This window comes from Eurosta solidaginis, chromosome 2 (assembly GCF_040869045.1).
Source record: "Eurosta solidaginis isolate ZX-2024a chromosome 2, ASM4086904v1, whole genome shotgun sequence".
NCBI classification, from domain to species: domain Eukaryota; kingdom Metazoa; phylum Arthropoda; class Insecta; order Diptera; family Tephritidae; genus Eurosta; species Eurosta solidaginis.
The window spans coordinates 27823478-27851145 of NC_090320.1; the positions used below are offsets into that span (position 1 = coordinate 27823478).

General features: G+C 38.2%; 2 protein-coding genes across 4 annotated transcripts in view; one reads left to right on the top strand and one right to left on the bottom strand.

Moving 5' to 3' along the window:
• The window catches only part of Ror (Tyrosine-protein kinase transmembrane receptor Ror), a 156061-nt gene extending 151375 nt beyond the window's left edge, over window positions 1-4686 (top strand). Inside the window, exons 5-8 of one of the 2 annotated variants that reach the window (XM_067764785.1) lie at window positions 491-695; window positions 771-1218; window positions 3986-4118; window positions 4189-4684. In XM_067764785.1, coding sequence (XP_067620886.1) covers window positions 491-695; window positions 771-1218; window positions 3986-4118; window positions 4189-4428 — 1026 coding nt within the window. In that variant the 3' untranslated portion in view covers window positions 4429-4684. Of the gene's footprint in view, window positions 1-490; window positions 696-770; window positions 1219-3985; window positions 4119-4188 lie in introns of both variants that reach the window. The other variant, XM_067764784.1, reaches the window with a different exon arrangement.
• LOC137239460 (calcineurin-binding protein cabin-1-like) overlaps window positions 1-26168 on the bottom strand; it is a 61716-nt gene extending 35548 nt beyond the window's left edge. Inside the window, exons 1-17 of one of the 2 annotated variants that reach the window (XM_067764782.1) lie at window positions 26001-26168; window positions 25835-25948; window positions 25636-25755; window positions 22759-23795; window positions 21314-21470; window positions 21131-21252; window positions 20701-20817; window positions 20057-20347; window positions 19248-19431; window positions 18819-18975; window positions 18598-18757; window positions 11772-12015; window positions 11212-11711; window positions 10962-11135; window positions 9732-9948; window positions 9440-9671; window positions 9106-9377 (exon numbers count right to left, since the gene is read on the bottom strand). In XM_067764782.1, coding sequence (XP_067620883.1) covers window positions 9106-9377; window positions 9440-9671; window positions 9732-9948; window positions 10962-11135; window positions 11212-11711; window positions 11772-12015; window positions 18598-18757; window positions 18819-18975; window positions 19248-19431; window positions 20057-20347; window positions 20701-20817; window positions 21131-21252; window positions 21314-21470; window positions 22759-23795; window positions 25636-25755; window positions 25835-25948; window positions 26001-26078 — 4176 coding nt within the window. In that variant the 5' untranslated portion in view covers window positions 26079-26168. Of the gene's footprint in view, window positions 1-9105; window positions 9378-9439; window positions 9672-9731; window positions 9949-10961; window positions 11136-11211; window positions 11712-11771; window positions 12016-18597; window positions 18758-18818; window positions 18976-19247; window positions 19432-20056; window positions 20348-20700; window positions 20818-21130; window positions 21253-21313; window positions 21471-22758; window positions 23796-23869; window positions 24349-25635; window positions 25756-25834; window positions 25949-26000 lie in introns of those variants that run through there. The other variant, XM_067764783.1, reaches the window with a different exon arrangement.
• Between the last annotated feature and the right edge of the window lie 1500 nt (window positions 26169-27668).

A 27668-nucleotide genomic window follows, 5' to 3' on the forward strand; every position in this document is an offset into this window, starting at 1 on the left:
GCACAGCAGCCGAGAGAAAACAGTTGCCAAAGAAGTAAAATAAAAAAGGCTGAAGAAAAGTTTTTCTAGGCGGGATGGCCAAGAAGGATCAGTATGGTCATATTAAATCGTTTCCCGAGATGGTCGGGCTTATACTTTAATGGAATTTGAAAATAAAAATTAATGTATAAGTTTGTGTGTATGTTTTATGGTAGAGAACAATCGGTATGAAGTGGATAGAATTCTCCACGTAAGCACTTTGATGAAACCTTTTTTAGGTGGATTTCTTCTCTTTCAAAAAATCTTCGTTTTAAGAGACGCAAAATGAAGAGAATAGACAAATATATTTATATTATACATATATAAATAAAACTAGAAAGGGATATGTCAGACAAGCGAGTGCAGTAAAGAAGTGGAATAGGGAGGAGTAGGATCAGTCATCAGAGAGCAATCAATTTTTTATAATCTTTCTAAATTTTTAATTTAAGTTTATTTATTTTTTCGTTCAAAGATCAACACGCCAAATGCTGATAAAAATATTTATGGAAACTCACAAGTAAACTCGTCGCTTGAAATGACGCGTTTAAATGGCAATACAAACAATGAACAACCATCCATGTTTTCACAAAATTTAGAAAGAAGTTCCTTGCTCAGAGTACCACAATATACCTTACAAGATATGGAATTTGTTGAGGAATTGGGAGAGGGCGCATTCGGTAATGTTATTACATATTTAATTTAACATATGCTCACATTTATGTATATCTTTTATTCAATCGGTTCTTTTGCAGGCAAAGTGTATAAGGGACAGTTGACACAAATAAATGGCGATAAAATATTTGTGGCCGTCAAGGCGTTAAAAGAAAATGCCTCAATTAAAACACAACAAGATTTCAAACGTGAAATTGAATTAATATCCGATTTAAAGCATGACAATATTGTTTGCATTTTGGGTGTCGTTCTTAATAAGGAGCCATATTGTATGCTTTTCGAATATATGTCCAATGGAGATCTACACGAATTTCTTATCGCAAATTCACCAAGCGAAAATAAATCACTTACACAATTGGAATTCCTTAAGATATCACTACAAATAAGCGAAGGCATGGAATATTTATCTAGTCATCATTATGTACATCGCGATTTAGCGGCGAGAAATTGTTTGGTTGGTGATAAACTCACTGTAAAAATATCAGATTTTGGACTCTCACGTGATATTTATAGCTCTGATTATTATAGGTAAATGTTTGTATTGTTTATAAACCTAGTTGGACAAATATGTATACTAGGGTGGGTCAAATTTATTGTTGAAAAGGCACATCCAGTTTCTGAATCTATGGGTCATACTGAGTTATATTGTCCATGGGACCATAGGTCTGAAATGATAATTTTGTTAAAAAATTGTATATCTCAATCCGAATAGCGGCTCTCACAAATAAAATACATGATAATAAATGTCAAATTGGGATTCGGATTGGGATATAAAATTTTCTAACAAAATTAGGGAGGCTCGAAATTCATTTCAGACCTATGGTCCCATGGACAATATTACTCAGTATGATCCATAGATTCAGAAACTGGATGTGCACCTGAAGTTTTTTCCCCCATTTTTCCCCATACAATTTGGCCCGCCCTAATGTATACATATATGTGACCTGGAATCATGAAAGAGATCTATTGTGCGAAAATACCGTTGTACACTTTTTGAGTGATTCTTATAGGAAATTTAACGCTCTTTCCAAATGAACAAACCGCAGTTTTCTATCTTTCTTAATTTTTTCACAAATCGCATTTAAAGCCAAATCGTACCAGAAATACGATTTTTTGAAATACTTCGATCCATGCGCCACCTATCGGAATTGTTTTTCTTATTATTGCATTGTCATCGGGTTCTGAACTATATTCCAAGTTTCAAGCTTGTAGCTTATCGTGAAGTTACTTAAATTTTAATTACAAAATTCGTTCACAACGACCGGCCGCTACACAGAGTCAAGCTAAACAAAAACTTTAAACGCGTTTTTTCTCGAAAACTTGTTTTCGCACAATACATCCCTTTCATGATTCCAGGTCAAATATGGTATTTTACCGTTGAACATTTCATGCTAGCGTGTCGCAAGTTACTTATTCGATACGACATTACGGAAGAAATTATCGCTAAAGATACCGCCGCTGTTCCAAATTCTTATCAGCTTTCGGGAAGAACGTCATTTAGATACGAAAGCGGCTCAGCATATGGAAACTATTTCGATAGGAATAGAATTCACTAAAGCGATAAAACGAAAAGTGCCAAGGAAGATAGTATTTATACTCAGCGTACTTTGCACACAAAGTATATTAAATTTGATTGGATAACGGTTGGTTGTACAGCTATAAAGGAATCGAGATAGATATAAACTTCCATATATCAAAATCATCTGTATCGAAAAAAAATTTGATTGAGCCATGTCCCTCCGTCCGTCCGGCTGTCCGTTAACACGAAAACTTGAGTAAATATTGAGATATCTTCACCAAATTTGGTACACGAGCTTATCTGGACCCAGAATAGATTGGCATTGAAAATGAGCGAAATCGGGTTAAAACCACGCCCACTTTTTATATATAGAACATTTTGGAAAACACAAAAAACCTGATTATTTAGTCAATAATACACCTAGAATGTTGAAATTTGACATGTGGACTAATATTGACTCTTGATAAAAATTTGAAAAAAAAAAATTTTTTAATGGGCGTGGCACCGCCCACTGTGATAAATTCAATTTTACAAAAATTATTAATCATAAATCAGAAATCGTTAAACCTATCGTAACAAAATTCGGCGGAGAGGTTGCCTTTACTATAAGGAATGCTTTAAAGAAAAATTTACGAAACCAGTTAAGGACCACGCCCACTTTTATATAACAGATTTTTAAAAGGGTCGTGGACGAATAAAATAAGCTATATCTTTGCAAAAAAGAGCTTTGTATTAATGGTATTTCATTTCCCAAGTAGATCTATAACAATAAATAGGAAAATTTTCAAATTAAAAAAATGGGCGTGGCACCGCCCCTTTTATGACTAAGCAATTTTCTATGTTTCGGAAGCCATAACTCGAAGAAAAATTAACGGATTGTAATAAAATTGGGCACACAAGTTTTCCCTATAGCAAGAAATATTTATAGAAAAAATGGATGAGATCGGTTGAAGACCCCGCCCACTTTTATATAAAAGATTTTTAAAAGGGTCGCAGACGAAAATAATAAGCTAAAACTTAGCAAAAAATAGTTTTGAATCAATGACATTTCACTTATCAAGTTTTATTGTAACAGGAAATGGGGAGACATTTTTTTAAACGGGCGGTGCCCAGTGTTATGTAGAAGAGTCATTTATCTGAAATGAAATGTACAATTGAAGCTCACGCTGAGTATATAATGTTCGGTTACACCCGAACTTGGACACTTTTACTTGTTTTGTTTTAAGAAAGTAACTAATTCGATAGGATATTTTGAGAAGTTGAAATTGGCAACGAAGATTCATACTGATGTGAGAAAATTTTTCGGCAGATGTGGAAGCGCCTCTGGGAAGTCGAGTAATCAAAAAATGCGAATTTGTGCCTCACGTTTTTCATACCATTTTATAGCAAATAACTGTCCGCGTCCGTCCAAGAGAATATCCGCCTAAAGGAGGGCAATTCGTTCTAAAAATTCTAACTAAAACCTGGTGCATGAAAAACTGTCCGGTCAAGGGATGTGTCCACCCAATCAAGGTCTCCGTTAGGAGGGGTTTCTCTGTACAGATTAGGTTGAATTGGCCGGTTGGAGGGGACCAAGCTAAGAAAGTCGACAGAATATTACGTCCCACAGATTAATTAGTATAATTTGAAACTAGGAATGATTTACAATTTTATCATAAAGAGGCGTGTTACAGTTTTTTGGACCACTATTTGTGTAAGCCATTGATTAAATCTACAGCAGAATTGCATCTTAACTTCGTCCTTTTTACTTGTTCCCTTTCATTTCACATATTTTAGAGTACAATCCAAATCACTATTACCTGTGCGTTGGATGCCTTCGGAGTCGATTTTATATGGTAAATTTACAACCGAAAGCGATGTATGGTCTTTTGGCGTTGTTTTATGGGAAATTTACAGTTATGGCATGCAGGTTTGTTAAATGTTACATTGCAATACTAGTGAATACATACGAAAGTTGCTACAACAAAAATTCTTTACAGCCATATTATGGTCATAGTAATCAAGAGGTTATAAATTTGGTGCGCTCACGGCAATTACTATCATGTCCAGAAGATTGTCCTACAGCTGTTTATTCGCTAATGATTGAATGTTGGCATGAACAATCCGTGAGAAGGCCTTCCTTCTCGGAAATCGCTCATCGTTTAAAAGTGTGGTATCAAGGTCAACTTAAGTTAAATTCTACACCGATACTATCAATTAAGGCTTCCCCAAATACTTGAAATTTAATTTTACAAAAAACAATAAAAATGTTCGTACTTTTTCTACTATAAAAAAAAATAAAAAATAGCAGGTCTTTTGCTAAAACATATTTGTAAATTTATACGTATTCTGTATAAGTCTAATATATGTAAAAAGAAAAAAACAAACAAAAACACACATTGATGCACATAATAAGATCATTATAAAAATTATATCATTCATTACACTCATTAAAATTACTTGAATGATGAATTGATTTTAAATAAAATGAAAACAGATTTATAAGAAAAACTCCACCATAAAAAAGGTCTTAAGAATTTCGTGTTTTATGTCCCACTTTTAGTTTTACTTAAAATTACATAGGATACCGGAGATAGTTCCAAAATAAACCTTAAATGATCTGAATCCATTTTCAAATAACCACGAAATCACTTCCAAGAAATGCCAAAATTGCACCGATAAGACTGTATAAAACTCGGCGGACGACTGCACGATTAGGCAACATGACCTAGCCCTCCAATATACGATTAAGTTTCTGGAATAAACTGCTTTCCCAGTCTTTATGGTTTCTTCACCTCACGCGACCTGATACTATCACCGACCCAATTCACGGCCACTATGTTTATGACGTGGCAGGAACAGATGACGTAAGTATTGGACGTTTACGTCGATTGTGTTACGCTACCGCCTGTCAGTCACCTAAAGATCTTTGGGGTAACGTTCGATAATACACTCAACTTCAAGGCGCATGCCTCCGAAATTGTATTCAAAGTGTAAAGCCGCAACAAAACCCTGAAGGCCTGCCAAAATGCTGCACTCAAAACTGCCTTATGACCCCTGAAATTCATCTACATAGTGAGGCAAAAGAGCTTAACATTATTAACAAACATGCTTGACCGACAGTTTTTGCTAAAGTGTCACAAACCGGAACACCCTAGCAAAAAACTGCTTGATCTAGCCCCGCCTCCAAGAGCGATAAGGAATCATCTCCGCAAGTAAATGGGGTTGGGGGTTAAACAAATTAAATGGGGTTTCACTGAAATGACAGTCCTTGGTCGGGAAAAATCCCGAGTCACTCCGGTACATAGAACCGACTGCCTTGGGAAGCTATCCCTGATCTCTCCAGGTTTTTTCGTCTCGTGAAACCTGGCTTTATCACCGACTCAATCCGCCGCGACCTTATTTACAACATGGACGTCCCAAATGTCGTCCATTTTGAACATCCACGTCGATGGCAATATGCTGCCGACTGTCCCACACCCCAAAATCTTGGGTGTGACGTTTGATCAGGATATACATTTTAGTGAGCATGCAGCCGCAATTGTACCGAAAATCCAGAGCCGTAATAAAATCCTCAAATCTCTTGCTGGCATTACTTGGGAAAAGACATAGAAACGCTTATTACCACTTATAAAGCAATTGGCCAGCCGATTGCATGCTACGCGTCCCCTATATGGTCGCCAAGCCTAAAAACTACTCACTGGAATAAGCTACAGGCCTACCAAAATACTGCTCTCAGAACCGCCACGGGCTGTCTTCTTATGTCCCCAGAACACCATCTACATCATGAGGCGAGAATACCCCTCATCAGGGAGAGAAATGAGATGCTAACCAAATAGTTCCTTTTGAATACCCAGAAACCTGGGCATCCCAAAAGATATCTGATTGATGAGCCAACACCGCCCAGGGGCTTAAGGAGTTGTTGTTATTGTTGGGAGTCATCTCCGTAAGCATTATGAGGAAATACGGCACCTGGGAACTCAGCCGTATGAAGCAAAAAAAACACAAGCTGGTCCTGCGTGAACTCCACAAACCGGCGTCGGACCTTTATGCCAGGAATTGCCCGGTGAATCCAGTACTCAAAGAACAGTACCCAAAACCTGCGGAAGAGGAACGCACACTCCCCAGGGAAACGCGAGTCACTCTAGCTCAACTTCGATCTGGATACTGTAACAGGTTAAACTCTTACCTATCCAGAATCAACCCCGACATACAAAATGTATGCCCTGCTTGCAATGTGGCCCCACATGACACCAACCATCTCTTTAATTGTAATGTGGAACCAACGCCTCTAACACCCCTCACACCCCTGTTGAAACAGCAAGTTTCCTTGGACTCCCGTTAGAGGATATTGATGACAATTTGTGATCGGTCGCACCTATTTGATGGGGCGAAGCACTGCTACAACAACAAAATCTCCGCAACTACTATGATGAGTTCCGTCACCTGCCTACACATCCGTTTTATCCAGACAAGCATAAGGAGGCCCTAAGCCACACATAATCGGTAAGCAGTGAACACCGTTATCAATATATAATATCTAACCCTTGCAGAGGAAAAACTCCAAAAACCATCTTTTCAATTGTATTGTGGAACCAATGCCTTTAACAGCAACCTCCCTATGGCCCACCTCTGTTGAAATTACTAATTTTTTGCGGCCCCCGTTAGAGGACCAGTTTCTTTTTTTTTTCATAGCAAAAAAACAAATTTCTCTGATTCTCGAAGCTAGCATCCAAAACGTGGGTATGTACCATCGAAGGTTGAAACTGGAGCCTTCGTAATGATTTTTAAATTAAAAACATCCCTTTGTACTTTTCACGTTTAAATTATAAGTGAAAAACAATTCTTTTAATTTTTCGAAGATCTAAAAAAAAAAAATTATGTCATAGAAAATTTCCCACTTTTAATGTTTTTAGTTTCTGCAATACCGGTCCAATTTCGAACTTCGACAACACTATGGTTTGTAGGTCCAAGACAAAGCAATGCTATGATTTTGACTTCAAGTGTAATAGGCCCAAAGCAGTGTCGTTATAAACTCCGTAGTCATGTAAGCAATACAAATTCTGATTGATCCCAAATAATTTCGAAATTATACTAACAAAGCAATTACGATATGCCTTGCAAAGTACAGAACCACGAAAGAATAAAAAAACTCCGAGCTCAAAATCAATTCGCAGCAGTTTCTAAAAGATCTTGAAATTTTCCAGATAGTAATTCAAAAAGTTACAAAGAGCAATCCCGAACTTATACCAAGGTGATCCCGTGCGTCTTGTTGGACGGCCATTGAGAACGGTTTTACCAGTTAAGCGCCAATAAAGTAAGTAAGTAAACCCTGGAAGTGTTTTGATAGTAATCCAAGATTGACCTTAGAAGGGGAACAGAAATAGTCCCTAAAATCTTCCGAATTTGGTCACGATATTTATTTATTATGATCTAATATGTAAGGATGTGGCTATTGGTCAGAAAAACGTATTTTTATCTTTCATAATGAACTATCATGAACAGAAACAACGAAAAAATAACACAAGCAAAAAAAATCTGAATTTGATGTACTGAAATTACCGGACGAATACATCCAATATGAAACGGTCTCAACAAACAGTCTAATTAATATGGCCGGCATACGGAAAAATCACAGAAAAAAAGAAGTGGGAAACTCACTTACTGGGAGTTCGGGTCCTTTTTGAAAGTAATCATCAAATCTTGTTTCTTAAACCGAGTCAAACCATATCCACTACATAGTACTCTGGAAGATTGAGTATTTCAAAACGAGATGTAGGTTTTCGACTCAAAATTTACCCTGCTTTGTATGAACTCCAAGCTGGAAATTGGAACCTCCCGTCCTGGCCGCTATCATATATAGATTTTTGTAACATATTTCATTACTAGAATTTTCTTAACCTTAAAAATAACATTATCGAAATTCCCAGCGAAATGCCCGAACTATCATAAGACTCTTAGTAACAACTAAGGCCAAATAACACAGGCGGACAGCATCTCGGACCCAGAAACCGGACTATATATTTTCGAAATATTTTGATGCGATGAATCGAAATCTGGCCTCCAAACTGCTTTATCAGCTCTGGTTTTCGTGATATCCTAACCTAAAAGTGCTAAAAACACCGTTTTTGCCCATATTTGAGGTTATATAGCCTTGCAGATGTTTTCTTTCACCATAATTAAAGGATGGCATATATAAATACAAGTCTTCTTCTTTCAAATGGCGTTGAGTTTGCTCAAATATCATTTTTTTCGCTGAGATATCGCATTTTGAAATTTTCATGTTGCTAAATTTTCCTATACCTGAAAATCGATTGAGATAACATAAACATGATATAGTCGATTACTAATTTTCTTGATTGAGTCTCATTTTTCTTAAAATTTTGTCTCACACCATAAGTGTGCTAACTCACCACACCCCTACACCATCTAACCCTCGGGTACCGGGTCACACACAGCCCTGACCCCTAGAAACCACCCATATAATACCTCAAGCAGGCTAACCCACTTAACCCTGGGGACAGCGTTTACTCGCATATTTTTCTTAAAATAAGTCTTTTTTTTTATCTAGATATCTGCCACAAGTGGGCTAACCAACTTAACTTCTAATCCACCAACCCCCATGTATCTCCTGAAGAAACATGAAAAATTGTTTTTTGCACTTTTAGGACAGGATATCTCGAAAAGCAGAGCTGATAGAGCAATTCTAAGGCCAGATTTGGATTCAGCGCATCATAAACCTTCGGAAATATATAGTCTGGTTTCTGGGTCTGAATGTTGATTAAATTTTGTCGGCCTGTGTAATTTAGGCAACGGCTGTAACAGAACAATTTACGAGAAAATGTAAACTTTCTATGTCTAATTTTTTTTAACGGAATCTAAAAAAATGCGATGAAAACTGTGTGATGAGTACTCACCTCCGATTCCCGACGAGAAGGATTGCTCTTACAAGATGTTGTGGCTTTTTCGATATTTAATTCCTGAGCTTGTTGTACAATCACTTTACTTGGCTCTGTTAGGCAGTCTTTCGGCATTTGTTCCTCTACATTTTCATTCGGTGCTTCCGCACGTGTACTTCCACTGCAATTTGGATCACAGTTGGGCTTTTTGTTTGGGCATGTTTTTAACAATTGAACTTGTTCGGTTTTGTCAACAATCACTTTGCGTTTTAAAGCATTTAAACTATTTCCTATAAAGATATTAAACAAGATCTAAGAAAAGAAAATACCTATTTTGCAATAGCATACATACCATCGATTTTTGCTTTGTTAAATGCAAACGGGCTGCTCGCTAAGCTCTTTAAAACATTACTAATTTGATTACCAATATCTCTAGAGATTTCTTTTTGTTTTGCTAGAAATTTAATAATAGCTGCATTGGTGCGATAGAAAACTTCCAAAGCCTCAACAGATAATGTTGTTGGATTGCTGTGATTAATTTTAATGGGATAGGTAGCATTTGCTTCGTATAGATTATTGGCGGCCTAGAATATTATTTTTAAATCAAACACTTTGCTTATTAATTTTTTGTACAATTATTTTACCTGCAAATAACAATTCAAGTATGTTTTCGGATGATCTTTCTGTTTCTCAGCGATTTTCCCGAGCATATACTGGCACAGCCATTTTTCTTCGTGCGCATCTTCATTCTCTTCTTCGAAATCTTCTGTTTCTTCGGAATTTTGCAAAGCAGCAGCTAATGAGAAGCAGTTATTAGAAATATTCAAAACGCGTCCCTTGCGTGCTTGTAGCAGTGATGACCTTAAAAAAAACGATTTAAAAAGGGGTAACATTTTCGAAAAATGGTACAAATTTATTTCTTTGAGCATTATGAAAACTGCTATAACTATAAAAACCCAGAATACGTTTTATTTATTTGGAGCCACTATTTTCAAATTCAAATCCCATGTATCAGACACCCTTTTTTTATTATCAGAAACTTATAGACTACATAGAAATGCTAAAACATATACAAGATAGAGCAGGGCGACTGAGTTACTCGCTTTTTGGGAGATGGAAATGAATGAAAATGGAGGGAGGGCGGGAAAGAGAAAGGGATAACCCCAGCGGGTTATGGGGCTTATACCCGCGGCAGGAATGCCTAACGAAAGAGGTGACTAAAATACCAAAATCATTCCAGGGTTGTGAAGCGCAACGCTTTCAAAGAGTTGCTAGCGCAATTTATAGTTTCTCTCACCCAATTCTCAACCTCACCTACCCGCGCCGAATCCTGTTTCTTTAGCAGCCGAGGATCTGACGACCACAAGTTCCACGGAATCAGGGGGTGGGGGAGGGTTGACCTATAAGGTTCAATTTGGTAATTTCGATAGCACTCCCAAAAACCTTTGGGGAGTGCCTTTATCGCTACGACAATATGAGAAGAATATAGAGTAGGGGTCAGCGTTCCATAACACAACTGAGCTCTCATTGCGTATTTTTGGAGTCTTGTTCTATGACAGCATTGAAATCCGGATAAAATAAGGGATAGGGAAGAGAGAAAACGTACTCTCAATTTATGTAGCTACGTGTACTATATCGACGGTTGAGTGAAGCATTGTTAATACAACAACAACAACGGCTGAATGTCTAAACAAATGATTGAAATACTATCTAAAAATTTGTTCGAAGAACAATACATTTTCGCTGAGACGCTCTAGGGCGTTTTAAAAAATTTTAGATAGGGGGTTATATAAAAAAAGTTGGTAAAGCGAACTTGTAGACTTTGCATTCAGCCAACAATATAATAATAACTATAAACCAAAAAATTAACTCACTGTTCTGCTGTTAGGGTATCAGGTGAATTCTTTAATTGTCGTGAGCAATAGGAATGTAGAGTATATGTAAATGAGCCATATTCAATCCAAAGTAAAATCTGTCGACGATTCAAGCATATACACATTTCAAAACAACGTATCGTATCTTCCGACTCAGCTAGTACATTATTCGGACTGTATAAGAAAAAGAGAGATTAAAGAAAAATAATGTTTGGATATTTTCTTAACCAGCTATAGTTTTTCCACATACTTTAAAGGATTCAAGCAATTTAGACGCGTTTCAATTTTGCTCGCCTTAGATAATGCCATGCCAGCCCACGAATCGAAACGTGTTGGACTTATTGTTAAATCTAGTGTATAATATTTAATTGCTTTGGAGAAATCACGATTTTTAAAATAATAATCAGCTAGTAAATAAAATACGCTTCGTATTTTATAGGGCAATGATGTGTGGGCCGGTTCGAGTGTATTAAAATTATTTCCTTTTATAAAATCTAAAATCTTTGTAGTTTGCGGTGTAGGATCCAATTCGGTTGGCATTATAGCAACGATTTTTAAGAAAAACTGTTCTAAATCAGCTGTTATCGATTCAAGTTTATAAGAGTTAATTTCCGGTAAGCATTCAGGCCTATACAAATCAAATGCCTGTATTGCTTTCGTCCATGTCAGTTCGACATTTGTTGCCTCATGATGTTCTAAATGGCGAGAGCGAGCTTTCTTTTGTGGATAACCATACAAACAGAATGTCACCTAAAGATAATTTTTTTTTTATTTGATATTTTTAGCTAACGCAATTATTAGTATACTTACCTGTTCTATATATTCATAAAGTGTATCGCGACATGAATCATATAGTGGCGCTCTAATTATAGGTACAATAATATCTAGTATATAATGGAGATATTCACCATTATTACGAGTACAACATTGATATTTGCCTAAAAAGTCATGCGCTGTAAATAGTAGCGAGAATGAGCCAGGTAAAGGATCTTCTTCTTCCTCGGCATTGTTTGCGGTTTTCGGTTTGACTACAGTTAAAACGTTGTTCTCATCTCTAAGATAAAACAAAAATGGTTCATTAGAGATCTTGTTTCTTTTAATTTTTTATAAGGGGAACACAATGGCCATGTTGAGATGATTTTGGTAGACCACGAGTTTTTTGTTTGTAGATTATAAAAAAAAAATAATAAACGTAAGGCGCGATAACGTCCGAAGAGATCTAAAGCCGAGCTTCTCTTCCAATTTGCGTCGTGCTCCTATTTTTTCTTACAAACTGGCGGGATGGGACCTACTTGTTTAATGCCGACTCCGATGAGTTTTCACTGAGAGCTTTTCATGGAAGAAATACACTCGGAGTGCTTGCCAAACACTGCCGATGGGCGACCCCGCTTAGAAAGAGTTTGTAGACTATAATTCATATAATTTGAGTATAATAAACTGTACAAAAAAATATCCTGCTTGCCAGTACAACTTAAGCCACTGTGCGGCAAGTCATCTCCATAGTCCAGCAAAAGAAACAAAGCGGATACGCTGGCTATGCCATGCTATGCGAATGATGCTCCAGCCAAGAATGATTTTTTATAGAAACCCGCCTACGGAAACAATCCACTAGAAAAACCAGGCGGAAAACGATTTAAATTCCCTTGGTGTTTCCAATTGGCGTCAGTTCGATAAGTAAAGAAGCGACTGGCGCACTTTCTGGAAATCGAAAACGTTTAAACGGTTAAAGGCCAATTAAGTAAGTAAGAACATCGTATTGAATTTTAAAATAACCCTTTGCATATTCAGAAAACTTAAGTATTTTAATAGGAGATTGTTCCTATTCATTCGAAATTCAATACAAACAAGTAAGGAAGGCTAAGTTCGGGTGTAACCGAACATTACATACTCAGCTGAGAGCTTTGGAGACAAATGCTGAAATTGATTGAATAATTTTCTTCCGATCAGTATGTGATATGTAGACATAAGGTTTCTTTAAGCTATCCTGATCTATTACGTTATGGTGCGAATAAGAACAAGGTTTATTCCACCTTACAGCCCAACGTTTCGCCAAATTTCCTTGGCATCATCAGGGGCGAAATTTTCTATTTATTTTATTAATAAAAACATCAAGAAATACAAAAATGTTACAATAATGAAATTTTCAAAATTTCTTTTGAATGTTTGTGTATATACATATATCTAAAGATAAACACAGTGAACAGATTGAACAATTACGGGTTATTTTTGAATATCAACTTACTTTAGATATGGCGGTAGACAAAATTACAGGTGAAAATTAAATAAAAGTTACAATAAAAGTTAAAAAAAATCGGTACCATCGACTTGTAGTACACTTTGTCACACTGAACACTATAAACATAATAAATAAGCTGCGGCAATATTGTCAGTATCTTCCTTCCTGTTGATTGTCTTTTCTATATTTTACAGTATTCGTAGGCTCTTTAAAGTGTATCGTTTTCTTTCTCTCAATTCCTTATCTAAAACTTTCGCGCCTGCAAAGTCAGCTCGGTGATTGTTTGTTATTGCATGCTGCGCTAATGCTGTGCTTTGTTTTTGTTTCCATATATCGGCTTCATGTTCAGATAGTCGCGTATATAAAGCTCGTTTGGTCGTCCCAATATACACTTTGTTGCATTTTTCTTCTTCGAAATACAAACATCTTGTTGTTTTTATTAATGAAATAAATAGAAAATTTCGCCCCTGATGATGCCAAGGAAATTTGGCGAAACGTTGCACTGTAAGGTGGAATAAACCTTGTTCTTATTCGCACTATAACGTAATAGATCAGGATAGCTTAAAGACGCTTATAACGCTTCCCAAGGCAGTCGGTTCTATGTACCGGAGCGACTCGGGATTTTTCCCGACCAAGGACTGTCATTTCAGTGCAACCCCATTTAATTTGTGGGAGGGACGCATCCGTCATCCTCCCAGCAGCTCCTTGCAGCAGGACTGCTCCATATTCTCTTACTCCGGGAAGGCATCGAATCCAATCCGGGTCCGTCTCCTGACCCCGGTCCTGAGAAATGGTTTTGCTGCATCTGCCGGAAAAGAATCTTTTTAGGACGGTCATACTCTGCTCAGTGTATCTCGTGTAAGGGATGGTTGCATCGGACAGGTTGTTCTGGGCTTGATCCCAAAACCCGACGTCCACGTAACTTTTATAAATCTTTTGTGGCCCCTTGCTGTTCACGCCCAAGGGCGTCCCGTAGTCTACGCCTAAGCGTCCCCCCACTACCTTCCAGCAGCCCCGCTGCTCAGCAAGCCACAACAAGTACCCGCTGCCGCTCGCGCCCCACGGCGCCAACAACTCACACAGCTGCTACCACCTATAACTACTACCTTCGTAGTATAGTCGGTAGCAATGCTGAGCATCAGCCCCTGCCCCCGTCTTCTCCCCCTCTTTTCCGGCAGCAATCGTGCAGGTCAGGGAAACAGACTCTTGGTCCCTACCTCCGTTTGCACCGTTTGCCAGCACAGAATATATATGTTTGCGACATCCGCCTCATGCAGCTCCTGCCTTGGGTGGTGCCACTTTCCTAGGTGTTCTGGTCTCCGCGACGGCAACCCCCGACGGGTTTCATCGCGCCATGTTGCCAGGTCGCAAACCCAAATCATCCGGATACCCCAATGCTTGCCCAAGGACGCCCAGTCCCAGGGCCACAACAGCAATTGCGTCCTGGCCTTCCACAACCCAGGCGTAGTCACCCGTCACTTACCCCCAGAGTGGCGGCGTCTCCCCTTATGCACTTCAGAATTCTGCAGTTAAACTGTAACGGACTAACTGGGAAGATTACGGAGATAGTCGATTTCATGAAGCGGCACAACATCCGCATTGCTGCGATTCAAGAGACTAAACTCACAGCAAGATCTGCATTGCAGACCTGCTCTGGGTATAATGTCCACAGGAAAGACCGCGAGAGCGAAAATGGAGGCGGCCTCGCGTTTATCATACACCACTCTGTGCAAATATATAATTTTGATCCTGGCATCGACCGCAGGGACAATGTCTTAGAACGTCAAGGCCTATCTGTATGGTCTGGCGATGCAAACCTAGAAATCATCAACATCTACATCCCTCCTGCCACCTGTTGCCCCAGTGGATACCGCCCTAATATCAGAGCCTTACTCACTGGCAACAATCGCATTATCTTAGGCGATTTCAATGCCCACCACGATCTATGGCACTCAAACTTGCGGGCTGACAGTAGGGGTGAGATGTTGGCGGATCAAATAGAAGAAACGACGTTCTGCACAATCAACGGAGACGCCCCCACACGTATGGTAGGAAGCTGTCACAGTTCGCCAGATATCTCAATCGTGAGCGCAGAACTCGTAAACTGCGTCAACTGGCAGCCGATGGTAACATTGGCATCCGACCACCTGCCTATTCGCTCGAGCGTACCGCCGACTTCATCGTCACCGAAAAACGCACTTTCATAAACTTCAAAAAAGGAAAGTGGGAAGAATATAAATCTTATACAGACAACCTCTTTGCTGCCTAGATCCCGACTGATGCCCGCCAAGGGGAGCGTGCCTTCCGTAAGGTCATTGAATCCGCCTCGGCACGTTTCATTCCCGCCGGGAGAATTCCCAAAATCCGGCCCCACTTCCCGGCGGAGGCCGCAAACTTAGCGAGAGACCGTGACCTTATAAGACAGCTTGATCCAGGCGACCCCCAAATAAGGGATATAAACCAACGCATCAGATTGCTTGTGGACGAACACAAGCGGGCGAAATGGGAGGAGCACCTAAGAGGTTGTAACCTCTCTACCGGTGTGGGTAAACTTTGGTCCACCGTAAAGTCCCTATCGAATCCGACTAAGCACAAAGACAAAGTTTCCAACGCCTTTGGCGAAAAAGTGCTGTCGGATGCGAAAAAATGCGCGAGCGCTGTCTGCCGACAATATATAATGCATTCTACGGTCGTAAAAGATAGACGGAGGGCCAATAGGCACGCACATAAACACAAATTCAGCGCGTCACCAATCACCATCACCGCTAAAGAAGTTGAGGACGCCATTGGTCGCGCTAAACCATCCAAAGCAGTGGGCCCAGACGGCATAGCCATGCCGATGCTTAAAAGCCTAGGGAAAGAGGGTGTCAAATATTTAGCGCATGTCTTCAACCTGTCTCTTTCCACCTTTGTTATACCCGAGAAATGGAAAATGGCCAAGGTGGTCCCGCTACTAAAGCCTGGGAAACCAGCTAACATAGGAGAGTCGTATCGTCCGATATCTCTCCTATCGCCAGTAGCAAAGACGCTTGAAGCCATTTTGCTCCCTTATTTCCAAGCAAATTTGCAGCTAGCCTCTCATCAGCATGGCTTCAGAAAACTCCATAGCACTACCACCGCGCTAAATGCCATTAGCACCCAGATAAATTGCGGTTTAAATCAATACCCCCACCATAGAAGAGTACTCGTAGCGCTAGACCTATCAAAAGCTTTTGATACGGTCAACCATGGCTCGCTACTGCAACACCTGGAAGGGTCTACCCTTCCCCCATGTCTTAAAAGGTGGACCGCAAATTATCTGGGTGGTCGGCAGGCATCGGTGCAATTTAGAAACGAAACATCAAAACCAAGGAGAATTAAACAAGGGGTGCCACAGGGTGGTGTTCTATCCCCACTTTTGTTTAATTTCTACATATCTAAGCTACCTTCACCACCGGAAGGAGTCACAATCGTTTCCTACGCCGATGACTGCACAATAATGGCCACAGGCCCAGGCTCAAAGATCGATGAGCTATGCAATAAAATAAACGGCTACCTCCCTGATCTCTCCAGTTTTTTCGCCCCGCGAAACCTGGCATTATCACCGACTAAATCTTCCGCGACCTTATTTACAACATGGACGTCCCAAATGTCGACCATTTTGAACATCCACGTCGATGGCACTACGATCAGGATCTACATTTTGGTGAGCACGCAGCCGCAATTGTTCTGAGAATTCAGAGCCGAAACAAAATCCTCAAATCCCTCGCTGGCAGTACCTGGGGAAAAGATAAAGAAACGCTCATGACTACATACAAAGCAATTAGCCAGCCGATTACGTGCTACGCGACACCCATATGGTCACCAAGCCTAAAAACTACGCACTGGAAGAAGCTACAGGCCTGCCAAAATACTGCTCTCAAAATTGCCACGGGCTGTCTTCTTATGTCCCCAGAACACCATCTGCATAATGAGGCGAGAATACTTCCCATCAGGGAGAGAAATGAGATGCTGACCAAACAGTTCCTGTTGAATACCCAGGAACCTGAGCATCCCAACAGACATCTGATTGATGAACCAGCACCGCCTAGGGGCTTAAGGAGTCATCTCCGTAAGCATTTTGAGGAAATACGGCACCTGAGAACCCAGCCGTATGAAGCGAAAAAACACAAGCAGGTCCTTGGTGAACTCCATAAACAGGCGTCGGACCTTTATGCCGGGAATTGCCACGTGAATCCAGTAATCAAAGTATCCAAAACTCGCGGAAGAGGAACGCATACTCCCCAGGGAAACGCGTGTCACTCTTGCTCAACTCCGTTCTGGATACTGTAACAGGTTAAACTCTTACCTATCCAGAATCAACCCCGACATACAAAATGTATGCCCCGCTTGCAATGTGTCCCCACATGACACCAACCATCCCTTTAATTGTAATGTGGAACCAACGCCTCTAACACCCCTTTCGTTATGGTCCACCCCTGTTGAAACAGCAATTTTCCTTCGACTCCTGTTAGAGGATATTGATGACAATTTGTGATCGGTCGCGGGTGTTAGGTGGGGCGAAGCATTGCTGCAACAACAACAACATAGCTTAAAGAAACCTTATCTCTACGTTGGAGTTGAATGTTGACATAATTTAATTATATACTGTAAAGATATTCAATTTTTTGTTAAAATTTGACTTAAAAAAAAATTTTTTTTAAGTGGGCGTGTTCGTCATCCAATTTTGCAAATTTTTATTTAGAGCACATATAGTAATAGGAGTAACGTTCCTGCCAAATTTCACCATATCTTCAACGACTGCCACATAACAGCTTGCAAAACTTTTAAATTACCTTCTTTTAAAAGTGGTCGGTGTCACGCCCATTGTCCAAAATTTTACTAATTTTCTGTTCTGCGTCATAAGGCCTACCGAGTTTAATCGCTTTATCCGTCTTTGGTAATGAATTATCGCACTTTTTCGGTTTTGCGAAATTTTCGATATCTAAAAAGTGGGCGTGGTTATAGTGATTTCGTTCATTTTAAATAGCGATCTGAGATGAGTGCCCAGGAACTTACATACCAAACTTCATTAGATACCTCAAAATTTACTAAGCTATCGTGTTCACAGACAGACGGACGGACGAACATGGCTAAATGTATTTCATTTTTCGTCCAGATCATTTTGATATATAGAAGTCTATATCTATCTCGATTAGTTTATGTCGTTACGGGGTACCGTTATGCGAACAAGATTAATATACTCTGTGAGCTCTCCTCAGCTGAGTAGGTATACAAATTCCCAATTTTTTTTTCCTTCGTCATTTTGGTGTTTTTCTTCATTATACTCCACTCGGGACGAATGGTCACTTTTATTTTAATATTTTAGAAATGATTTTGGACCGTGTTTACGATTAAGACAAATTTAAAATTAGAGTTTACCTCAATATAATTTGGTGCAATATAACGAAAGGTCGTTTCATATTGAATTCGTGTTCAGGATTATTACTTTTATCGAGAGGCTGGTTTGAATCTAGATGAAATGATAATACACTTATTGTGTTTTGCACAAGACGCGCCACAAAATCCTCTAAACAGAATACTAATAAAGAGAATAGTTAGAATATTTGAAACGATAAGAATAAATAATTTTTTTAACTTACAAATATCAGTGCCTTCATTAAGTAACAGTACTTCTATATACGAATAAATGAAATTTAAAGCAACAGCCCACAATTCTTGTTGACGTGCCTTATCACTTTCTTTAATATATTTGTGAATGCAATAGTGTAAAGATTTTTCAGCCCATTTCATGCATTCCTTAGAAGTAGAAAAAATCAGCATACATATAGTTTAAAAAATAAAAAAAAAGAATGGACTGCATGGAAGATGGGCACTAACTCGGCTGCTGGGTACAAACCGACCAACCTCAGTGAATGTTTGCTACAACATTCCAGAGGCGGCTTTCTTAAATTCCATTTTAAAATGTGGTGTCTCAATTATTTGCAGAGATGTAACATTTTCGTACTACCAGCAAAGATAGATTGATCTTCCCCTAAGCCGTTGACATCATTAAAAAATAAGGGGTTCACCTCTAAAGCTGACATATTCCAAAATGATTCCAACAATATTTCGACTTGAGTTTTCAAATTTTTTAACCAATTTTCGCAATCGTCTACTTCTACCTCATAAGCTAAATTATCTGTTATAATTTGTACCACTTCTTGCCATTTTTCTTGCTCAAATAGTTTTGGTATTTTTGCTAGTGATATACGCCTGCAAGTATACAACAATATTAACATACATATATGTATATAAATATATTAGAGTGGGTCGATTTGTATGGACGAAAGTTAACCGATATCGCGCCATCGATTTTTCGATAGGATTTGGGCTCAGGAAAAAAAGGTCCACTACGCATACCCAAAAAAATAATTTTCGAGCCATTGAAAAAAGAGTCGATTTTTTGACCAAAATTCTTCTAAATCTCCATAAAAGACATTTTTTTTTTCAAAAAACTGCATTTGCCAATTTACACGAAAAAAATACATAACAAATCGAAAAAATCGATGAAATTTCGCAGGCTCGAAAATTAATTTTTTGGGTATGCGTAGTGGAACTTTTTTTTTCAAAAAACTGCATTTGCCAATTTTGCTTTTGTCAATTGACACACAAAAAAAAAAATACATAAAAAATGATTTGGAGCCTTGAAAATGAAAAAAATACATAACAAATCGAAAAAATCGATAAAATTTCACAGGCTCGAAAATTATTTTTTTGGGTATGCGTAGTGGAACTTTTTTTCCAGAGCCCAAATCCTATCGAAAAATCGATGGCGCGATATCGGTTAATAAATGGACCCAGTATAATATACATATATATTTCTTTAATGTTTACGAACCTTCTAAAATCGCTTTGCGCTTCTTGTACAGCATTTATTGTAATGCAATTTGCATTTAAATTTGGTAAATGCAGAATGAATTGGCTACCATCGCATAACAGTATAATTTCTTCTATATGAGCCAAACAAGCAATACATTTTTCAAATTCATTGCGTATATCAAACCATAAATATTCCAAATTTATAATACGCAGTTTATATTTATTGAATTTTTGACCTAGCGCAACAAGAGCTGTACCTGATCTAAATGCTAATTGATCAAAGACCTGTTTCCATATTGGCGATAAATCGCTGCAAAATAAAATTAGATAGTAAAAATGTTTATTTGAATAATGTTAGCCGAGTGCAAACACGCCGCCATCTCCGAAACGTTATCAGATCAGCGCCCATATCATGTTATACGACCCGGTGATAGAAATCAATTTTTTAAATCGCAATAGCTCAGAAATGGTGAATTGTATAAATAAAATATGTGAAAAAGTGTGTACAGACTAGATCCATAATTTATTATAATTTTTAAGATTAGTTTAAAAGATTAATTTCTATCGTTTGAGTGAAATTGGCTTGCGATACGTGAGGGTATAACACGAACGGGCTGAGTAAGACGTTCACGTACTCAATTGTCGCAATTGAAATAAACTTACTCATTTGACAAATTTTTTATAGCATAATCTAATTCCAAAAACAATATAGAAATTCGATAAAATGTTTCAATAGCTTCAACGGTTTGTTGATTCCAGGGTGAGCAATCAAAGTTATCTCTGTGGAAAATAAGAGAATATGTAAGGGTTAGTTTTTGAAAAATGTGTTTTCAACGTTACACAGCATTTTTAACTAGACTTGGTTGCGTGATAAAATGTCCCATTACTTTCGATATTTAAAATTTAAGTTTTGAATACCCCGTAGGGACATTTAATTATTAAGTACTAAGTTCACATGGGTTCCAAATTAGTTTTAAACAAATCAATTTTTTTTTTTAATATCTGTTCTATTTGGTCTCAGTACAACTTAAAACAGTTCTAACTACATGGGAACGAATAGTTCTGCGTCCATTTCTAGTACAAACAAACTTACATATAAATGCAAAATATCTCTAGATATAACGCCCGTATGTCCTCAGGCAGCGCTTTAGTCCAAAAACTTGATATACTTTTGAGCCATTCAAATACCAGTAGTGGTGGATCGAGACTTTTAGTCTGAGTTAAGAAAGATTTATGCTGAATTTTGCATAAATAACAAATGTATTAATGTGCTCACCTCAAGTTTAGCAATTAACTCGTTAAAATTGTCACGAGACATATCCTGAAATTCCTCGTTGGTCATTATTTTATGGCATGAGCTACATTTTTCATCACTGCTTTTGCTGTCGTTGTTTTTGGCACAACCAAACGGCCACTCCATTTCATATGTAGCGCTTGATTGTGAAATAAAATAATGATTTATATATCGTTAGTCGTTAGTTCAATTCACAAAGGCCCTAACCAACCGATTTTTCGTCCACCAGCGGGTTAGGGGGTCAGAATATACCCGCGGTATGTGTGCCTGTCGTAAGAGGCGACTAAAATAACAGATTAAAGGGGCTGTGTAGCGCAAACCTTCAGTTTGCCAGCGTAACATATAGCTTCTCCAAACCCAATTGTTCCACCGCACCTATCCGCGACGAATCCGGTTTCACTAACAGACGAGGCTCTGGCGACCCACAGCTCCTCATGGAACTTGGGGTGGGGAGGGAGGGATGGCCTGAATGTGGCCGTATAAATCGTTCCCGAGATGGTCGGACTAGCACCTTAATAGTGCTGTGTTACCGGAGCATGCCGGATCTGTATCCGGCAAGGGACCATCACATCGATAACACTCCCCAAAGTCTTCGGTAAGCAACCTTATCGCTATAACAACAAGTAAAAATTTTGAAGCGTTAGAACCAACCACAACAGAGCTATAGCGCATGTAGTAAATGTGAAAATAAAATGTTTTTTGCCTTTCCTGTAAAATTTAAATTTGTTGGTTAGGGATTTTGTGAATTAAGCTAAGGTTATGTATGAATTTGTTCAAAGCTTTTTTGCTGCAAATCTTGTAAAACAATTAAGAACATGAAAAAATTACGAGGACATACCAATCTAGGAAAACAATCGATGCAAAAAAAAAAATAATAATAATAACGCAGGATTGCAAATAGATTATACACATGCAATTACGTTATCTATAATACTAGCTGTGTTTTTTTTTACATCTGCACACATTTACGCTTAAACTTTATATGGACTGCTAAGCGTTAAACTTTATCTACTCTTCTGAAATTGCTGCGCAAGAAATAACATCTACAATTGTCCACTATTCACCGCAACCGTTTCAGCGATATGTTATACACAGCCATACAAGAGAGGTTTGTGTATCCGCTTTTCTGTACAATATGTTCTGTAGCTAGTTGCCGCTAGATGGGTCTCCTAAGCCTTAACTAAGTGAGGATAAGCGTTTTTATACGCGGAACGTAGACGTATATACGTGTAAAAAAATCACGGCTACTATTAGTTCGATCGTGCTCAAAATACAGTTATACATATATATATTCTTTCCGAGTGGTGAATATCCTACTGGCGAACTTATAGCACTATTTCATGCGATGTTGTCTTGTCTTGCTATTCTAAACGGCTGAGATAGGTATAAATGAAAGTTTGTAGTCAATTGAGTACGTATTTACTTACCTTGAATATTTGGCGAATATTCTACTTAAGAAACCTTTTATCGAAGTATCCACTTCTACCTTTTCCGTTGTTGTCTTCTTACGTGAGCTATAACGTCGATTTTTGTGCCATCCCCATTGTTCTAGAAAATGTAAATCACTACAACGTCTGCGTGGTTTTTGGGGCTTATTGATAGTATCGCCACTAGCATTTGTTTTCTCATAATTTTCCACTTCATCTACAGAATTTTCAGCATTTTTTTTTATTTGTTCGCCATCATTGGTCGTTTGCTGTGTAGTAGCAGCGGCTGTAGTAGTGGAACCGACTGGAAAATCAATGTTCGAGTTTTGGTTTGATAAATTATTACTATTACATTCTGGTAGTTCGTTTGCAGTATCCAATGTGACTTGGTTGCTGTTACTAATTGTGGCGGCGCCCAAGTCTACTTGTCTTGTACTTTCGTGTTGTGACAAATTTTCTATATTGCTAGCAGTATTGCTATCAGTTAACATATCTTTTAAACTCAAAAGTACAATAAATACTTTATCATTGGCTTGCATATAACGATACAAAGCGGTTATATACTGGCCCACGGTAACCCAATTCAATTCCTTTATGCAAATCTTTTGTACAATTTCAGTAGGAAGTGTAGTATTTTCTTCATTATTTTCTATATTCTCATTACGATATTTGCGAGGAAAAACGCTTTCTTTCGTCCAAGAAATGAGTGGTTTCAAAGTTTTTGGCATGGGGCCGTAGATATTTTCGCAAAGTGGTAGGGAATATTTGAATGTATCAGCAATTTCGTAAAGCGTTTTGGCAGCACGCTCATAAGAGGGATCTCTATTATAAAGTTTCAATGCATATCCATAGGCGCCGATAATATTATGATTTTCACAAAGTGTCCGTAACATACCATCGGCAGCGCTCCAATGTGATGCATTACAACGTAAACACCTTTCAAAGGCAAATTCAGCTAATTCAATGGCGTTAAGCTTTAATGCCAATTGACCAAAACGATGCATCGTATAAACATCTGTATCATCCAATTGGGTTGCCTGAAAGTATTTATAAAGAAATTTGTACAAATTATACATGTTTTAAATTTTGGAGCTTTTCTGGTTCAGCCTACAGGTAAAATGGTGATGTATTATGGCTTTAAAGATATTTCCCAGTAAGTCAAATGAATGCCTCTCCAGCTGCTGGTTCAGCCTGCAGGTACAATAGTGATGTCGTTGTGTCTTCGGCGGCTCTTAGTAAGTTGTTGTTGTTGTGGCAGTGCTTCGCCCCATCCAATAGGTCTGACCGATCACAAATTGTCATCAATATTCTCTAACGGGAGTCCAAGGAAACTTGCTGTTTCAACAGGAGTGGACCATAATGTGAGGGGTGTTAGAGCCGTTGGTTCCACATTACAATTAAAGAGATGGTTGGTGTCATGTGGGGACACATTGCAAGCGGGGCATACATTTAGTATGTCGGGTTTGATTCTGGATAGGTAAGAGTTTAACCTGTTACAGTATACAGATCGAAGTTGAGCGAGAGTGACTCGCGTTTCCCTGGGGAGTGTGCGTTCCTCTTCCGCAAGTTTTGGTTTTTTGAATACTGGATTCACCGGGCAATTCCTGGCATAAAGGTCCGACGCCTGTTTGTGTTTTTTGCTTCATATGGCTGAGTTCCCTGGTGCCGTATTTCCTCATAATGCTTACGGAGATGACTCCTTAAGCCCCTGGGCTGTGTTGGCTCGGATGTCTGTTGGGATGCCCAGGTTTCTGGGTATTCAACAGGAACTGTTTGGTAAGCATCTCATTTCTCTCTCTGAGTATTCTCGCCTCATTATGTAGATGGTGTTCTGTAAGTTCATGGCATAACACTCCAAATGCACTTTACAGGAGCAGTTAGTTTTTAGCAAATTACCCAACTTCAACCTTCACCAACGTATGTGGCTATGATCCTAAGAAAGCCGTGGATGAATCGTTTTGCACTGAAGCGAGTGGACATTGTCTCTTGCCTAACTTAGTTACAAACATGGAACCTTCCAGTTTTAGATTACTGTATTAGGCTGGTGCAACTCGACGGCTGATCTTACAAAATTAAAATTACAAAAGCAGAATTTTCTTTTTCGTTAGAGACGACTTAATTCTAATAACTTAAAGTTTGTTCTTGTTGTTTTTATAGCAAAGAGCAGAGTTATGTTGTTGTTGTCTTAACGCTAAGACACTCGCCTCGCCTGCGATATGATACATTCATTTTTTAACATGATTCCCCTTATGTGAGGTTGACAATTGGGTTTGCGGATGCTCTAAAGCTATAAGGTTTTGTATTGCGCTTAGCAACCCCTTGTATCGATGTTGATGGTCTTTTGTTGGATATAGATCCAGCACATTCAGGTAACAAGCACCATTAAAGTACAAGGCATCTTGGGAACGATATAATATAACCACATTGAACGTTCTATTCTAAACCGCACAACCCGCTCGTCATTCAGAAAGGCGTTGCCTGAAACGGCTGTGTGTGTAGCACTGTGACCAATCCGAGTTAATGACCCATTCCATCCCCCCAAATATTAAGCTTATTAGTCAAGTTCGAGACACAAATAGGAAATAATTCCATATGTTCAAATAAGATAGTGTGTACGATATTCAGGGAGGTTCTTTAAGGTGTTGATGCATCCGCTTTCCGGATAAAAATCTTTTACTTCCACAACACTCCCAAAAAGGCTTCGGGAAGTTTTCCTGCCATTTGTTAAACAAAAAATAACAAAATCTAATTTTTCTTCACATTAGGTGAACGTCTGGATGAAGCATTGGGATACAACTGCAATTGCTAGTCCCAAAGCACACCGGCATGCCATTGTGATACTTGAAAAAATAAAAATCTGAAATAGAATAGTATTACCATAACATAATGCTCCAAGGCTAAATCATTTTCATTCCCCTCTTCATATATGAATGCTATATTCTTATGGCAATTGTATCGAATTGTTCGCAGTTTTCCGCTAGTGTCTTCCGCCAGTAGCTAAAAAAAATTATATTAGTGTTCCCATATACAAAGATAGGTACTCTCGCGCGAAAAATAAACACAAAAAAGACCGTACCTCATTGAGCACTTGCGTTTCCAATAGCTGATTCAATAAGGATAGAGCAGATTTAACATCTCCTTTCCATTTCAGATTGATTGCTTTAAGGTATTCTGTCTCCGCAATTGCTTCCTTATAGACAACATATTTTTATTTTATTGTCCAATGAACGGCATACACTCACCTGCGCTTCTTTGGTAACCACAATTTGATTTTCCGGCTCATCATTGCATTCTTCATTTAATGCCACTATTCGTATCATTATGTTCTTTTTCCTTACACGATTCTAGATAAATTATAACAAATTAAAAAAACATAGTTTTACTATGTACAAAACAAAAACTGCTCAATATAAAATTACAACAAATGATGATGACATATTATAAAAGATGGGACCGGCATTCAAAGCGATTAATTGATATCGATAATAAAAGTTTGCGGTAAACTTTTGCATTAGTACACCACGCTTGGGTAAAGGGATTTTATTTGTCGAGAGATATTAACGAAAAATCGGAAAATGACCCCGTGTCCGAAATGTGGTGCACAGAGCACCCTTCTGCGTTGGCGGTCTTAGGTCGAGATTAAAAAAAATAACCCTTGGTGAGTCCAACAAAGGTTTGGGGTCATAACTAAATCCGCGCAGAACGCCTTTCTGTATTAGTGTGTGTGCGTACAACAAATCTGGCAAAATACAACAACCACGTTTTTTAATTTTCGCCTTTGGATTCTAAAGACGGATGTCGAAACGTGTATTTTGATATCTTCGATAATTTTGGATAAAAATTAGGTTGTGCACCGTCTTGTAAAACGTTACCAAAGTTAGTTTTGACATCTAGGAGGATCCCTAGGAGGAAGGAATTTCAGACCTTGCAATTTAAGTTTATTTCGCTTTGCCCGCTCACATACAAAATTTCACGAAGCACTGATATAAATATTCTCCCTATACAAAAAAATACTTGCTAACATATTTTGTGTCGTATTCATTTCTTATATTGCAGTTTTTACTTGCGAAAAATGTTATAAAATTTAACAACGAGTGGGAAAAATAATTTCACTTGCAAAGTGTGCCAACACCCTTAGCCAAAGCAAATGTCAAATTCTTCTTCTTATGCTTTGCTTGTAACAAGATTTGGGAATTGGCAACTTTTCAATATCAGATGGCGCCAGTGTCGCTCATTCTACCGTTCTCCATAAAAATACGTGCAATCTACTCATAATGCATAAGCTTGTGTTAAATTCATCTATATAAAAAACTGCTTATGTGACGAAGCTATTATTCCCAAAGCGTGGTGTACTAATGCAAAATTTTACCGCAATTTTTTATTATCGATATCAATTAATCGCTTTGAACTGCGGTCCCAGTCATATATACATATCTTAAATCTTATTTAATAAAGTCGTTAAGTACCGTTGAAATGCCATAACTTCACACAAAATGCTTCGATTTTAAAATGGTTTTTTGCATTTGAAAGCTTAGCTTTGTTAGATAGACATTTGCAATATAATTTGAAGGTATATATTATAGGAGCGTGGCGAATTGCTAAAATGTAGTAAAAAATCATAAATATAAAAATATAAAATTTTAATAGAAAACGGATGGATATTATCCTTTCTTATTCATAAAAAAAAATAATACTTGATTTATTCTAATCTGAGAAAAATTTGTTAAACAAAAGTAAAATTTTTTCGTGTGTTTGTTCGTTGTGAACTGTACCAGCAAACTTGCTTTGGATGGGACTTTCATCACATCACATTATGCGTCACATACATGTTGAATTAGATCGACAGGTGAAAAAGCCAGCATTCCCAAGCGTTATTTAATTCGGGAGTATATTTATAAGTATGTATGTAT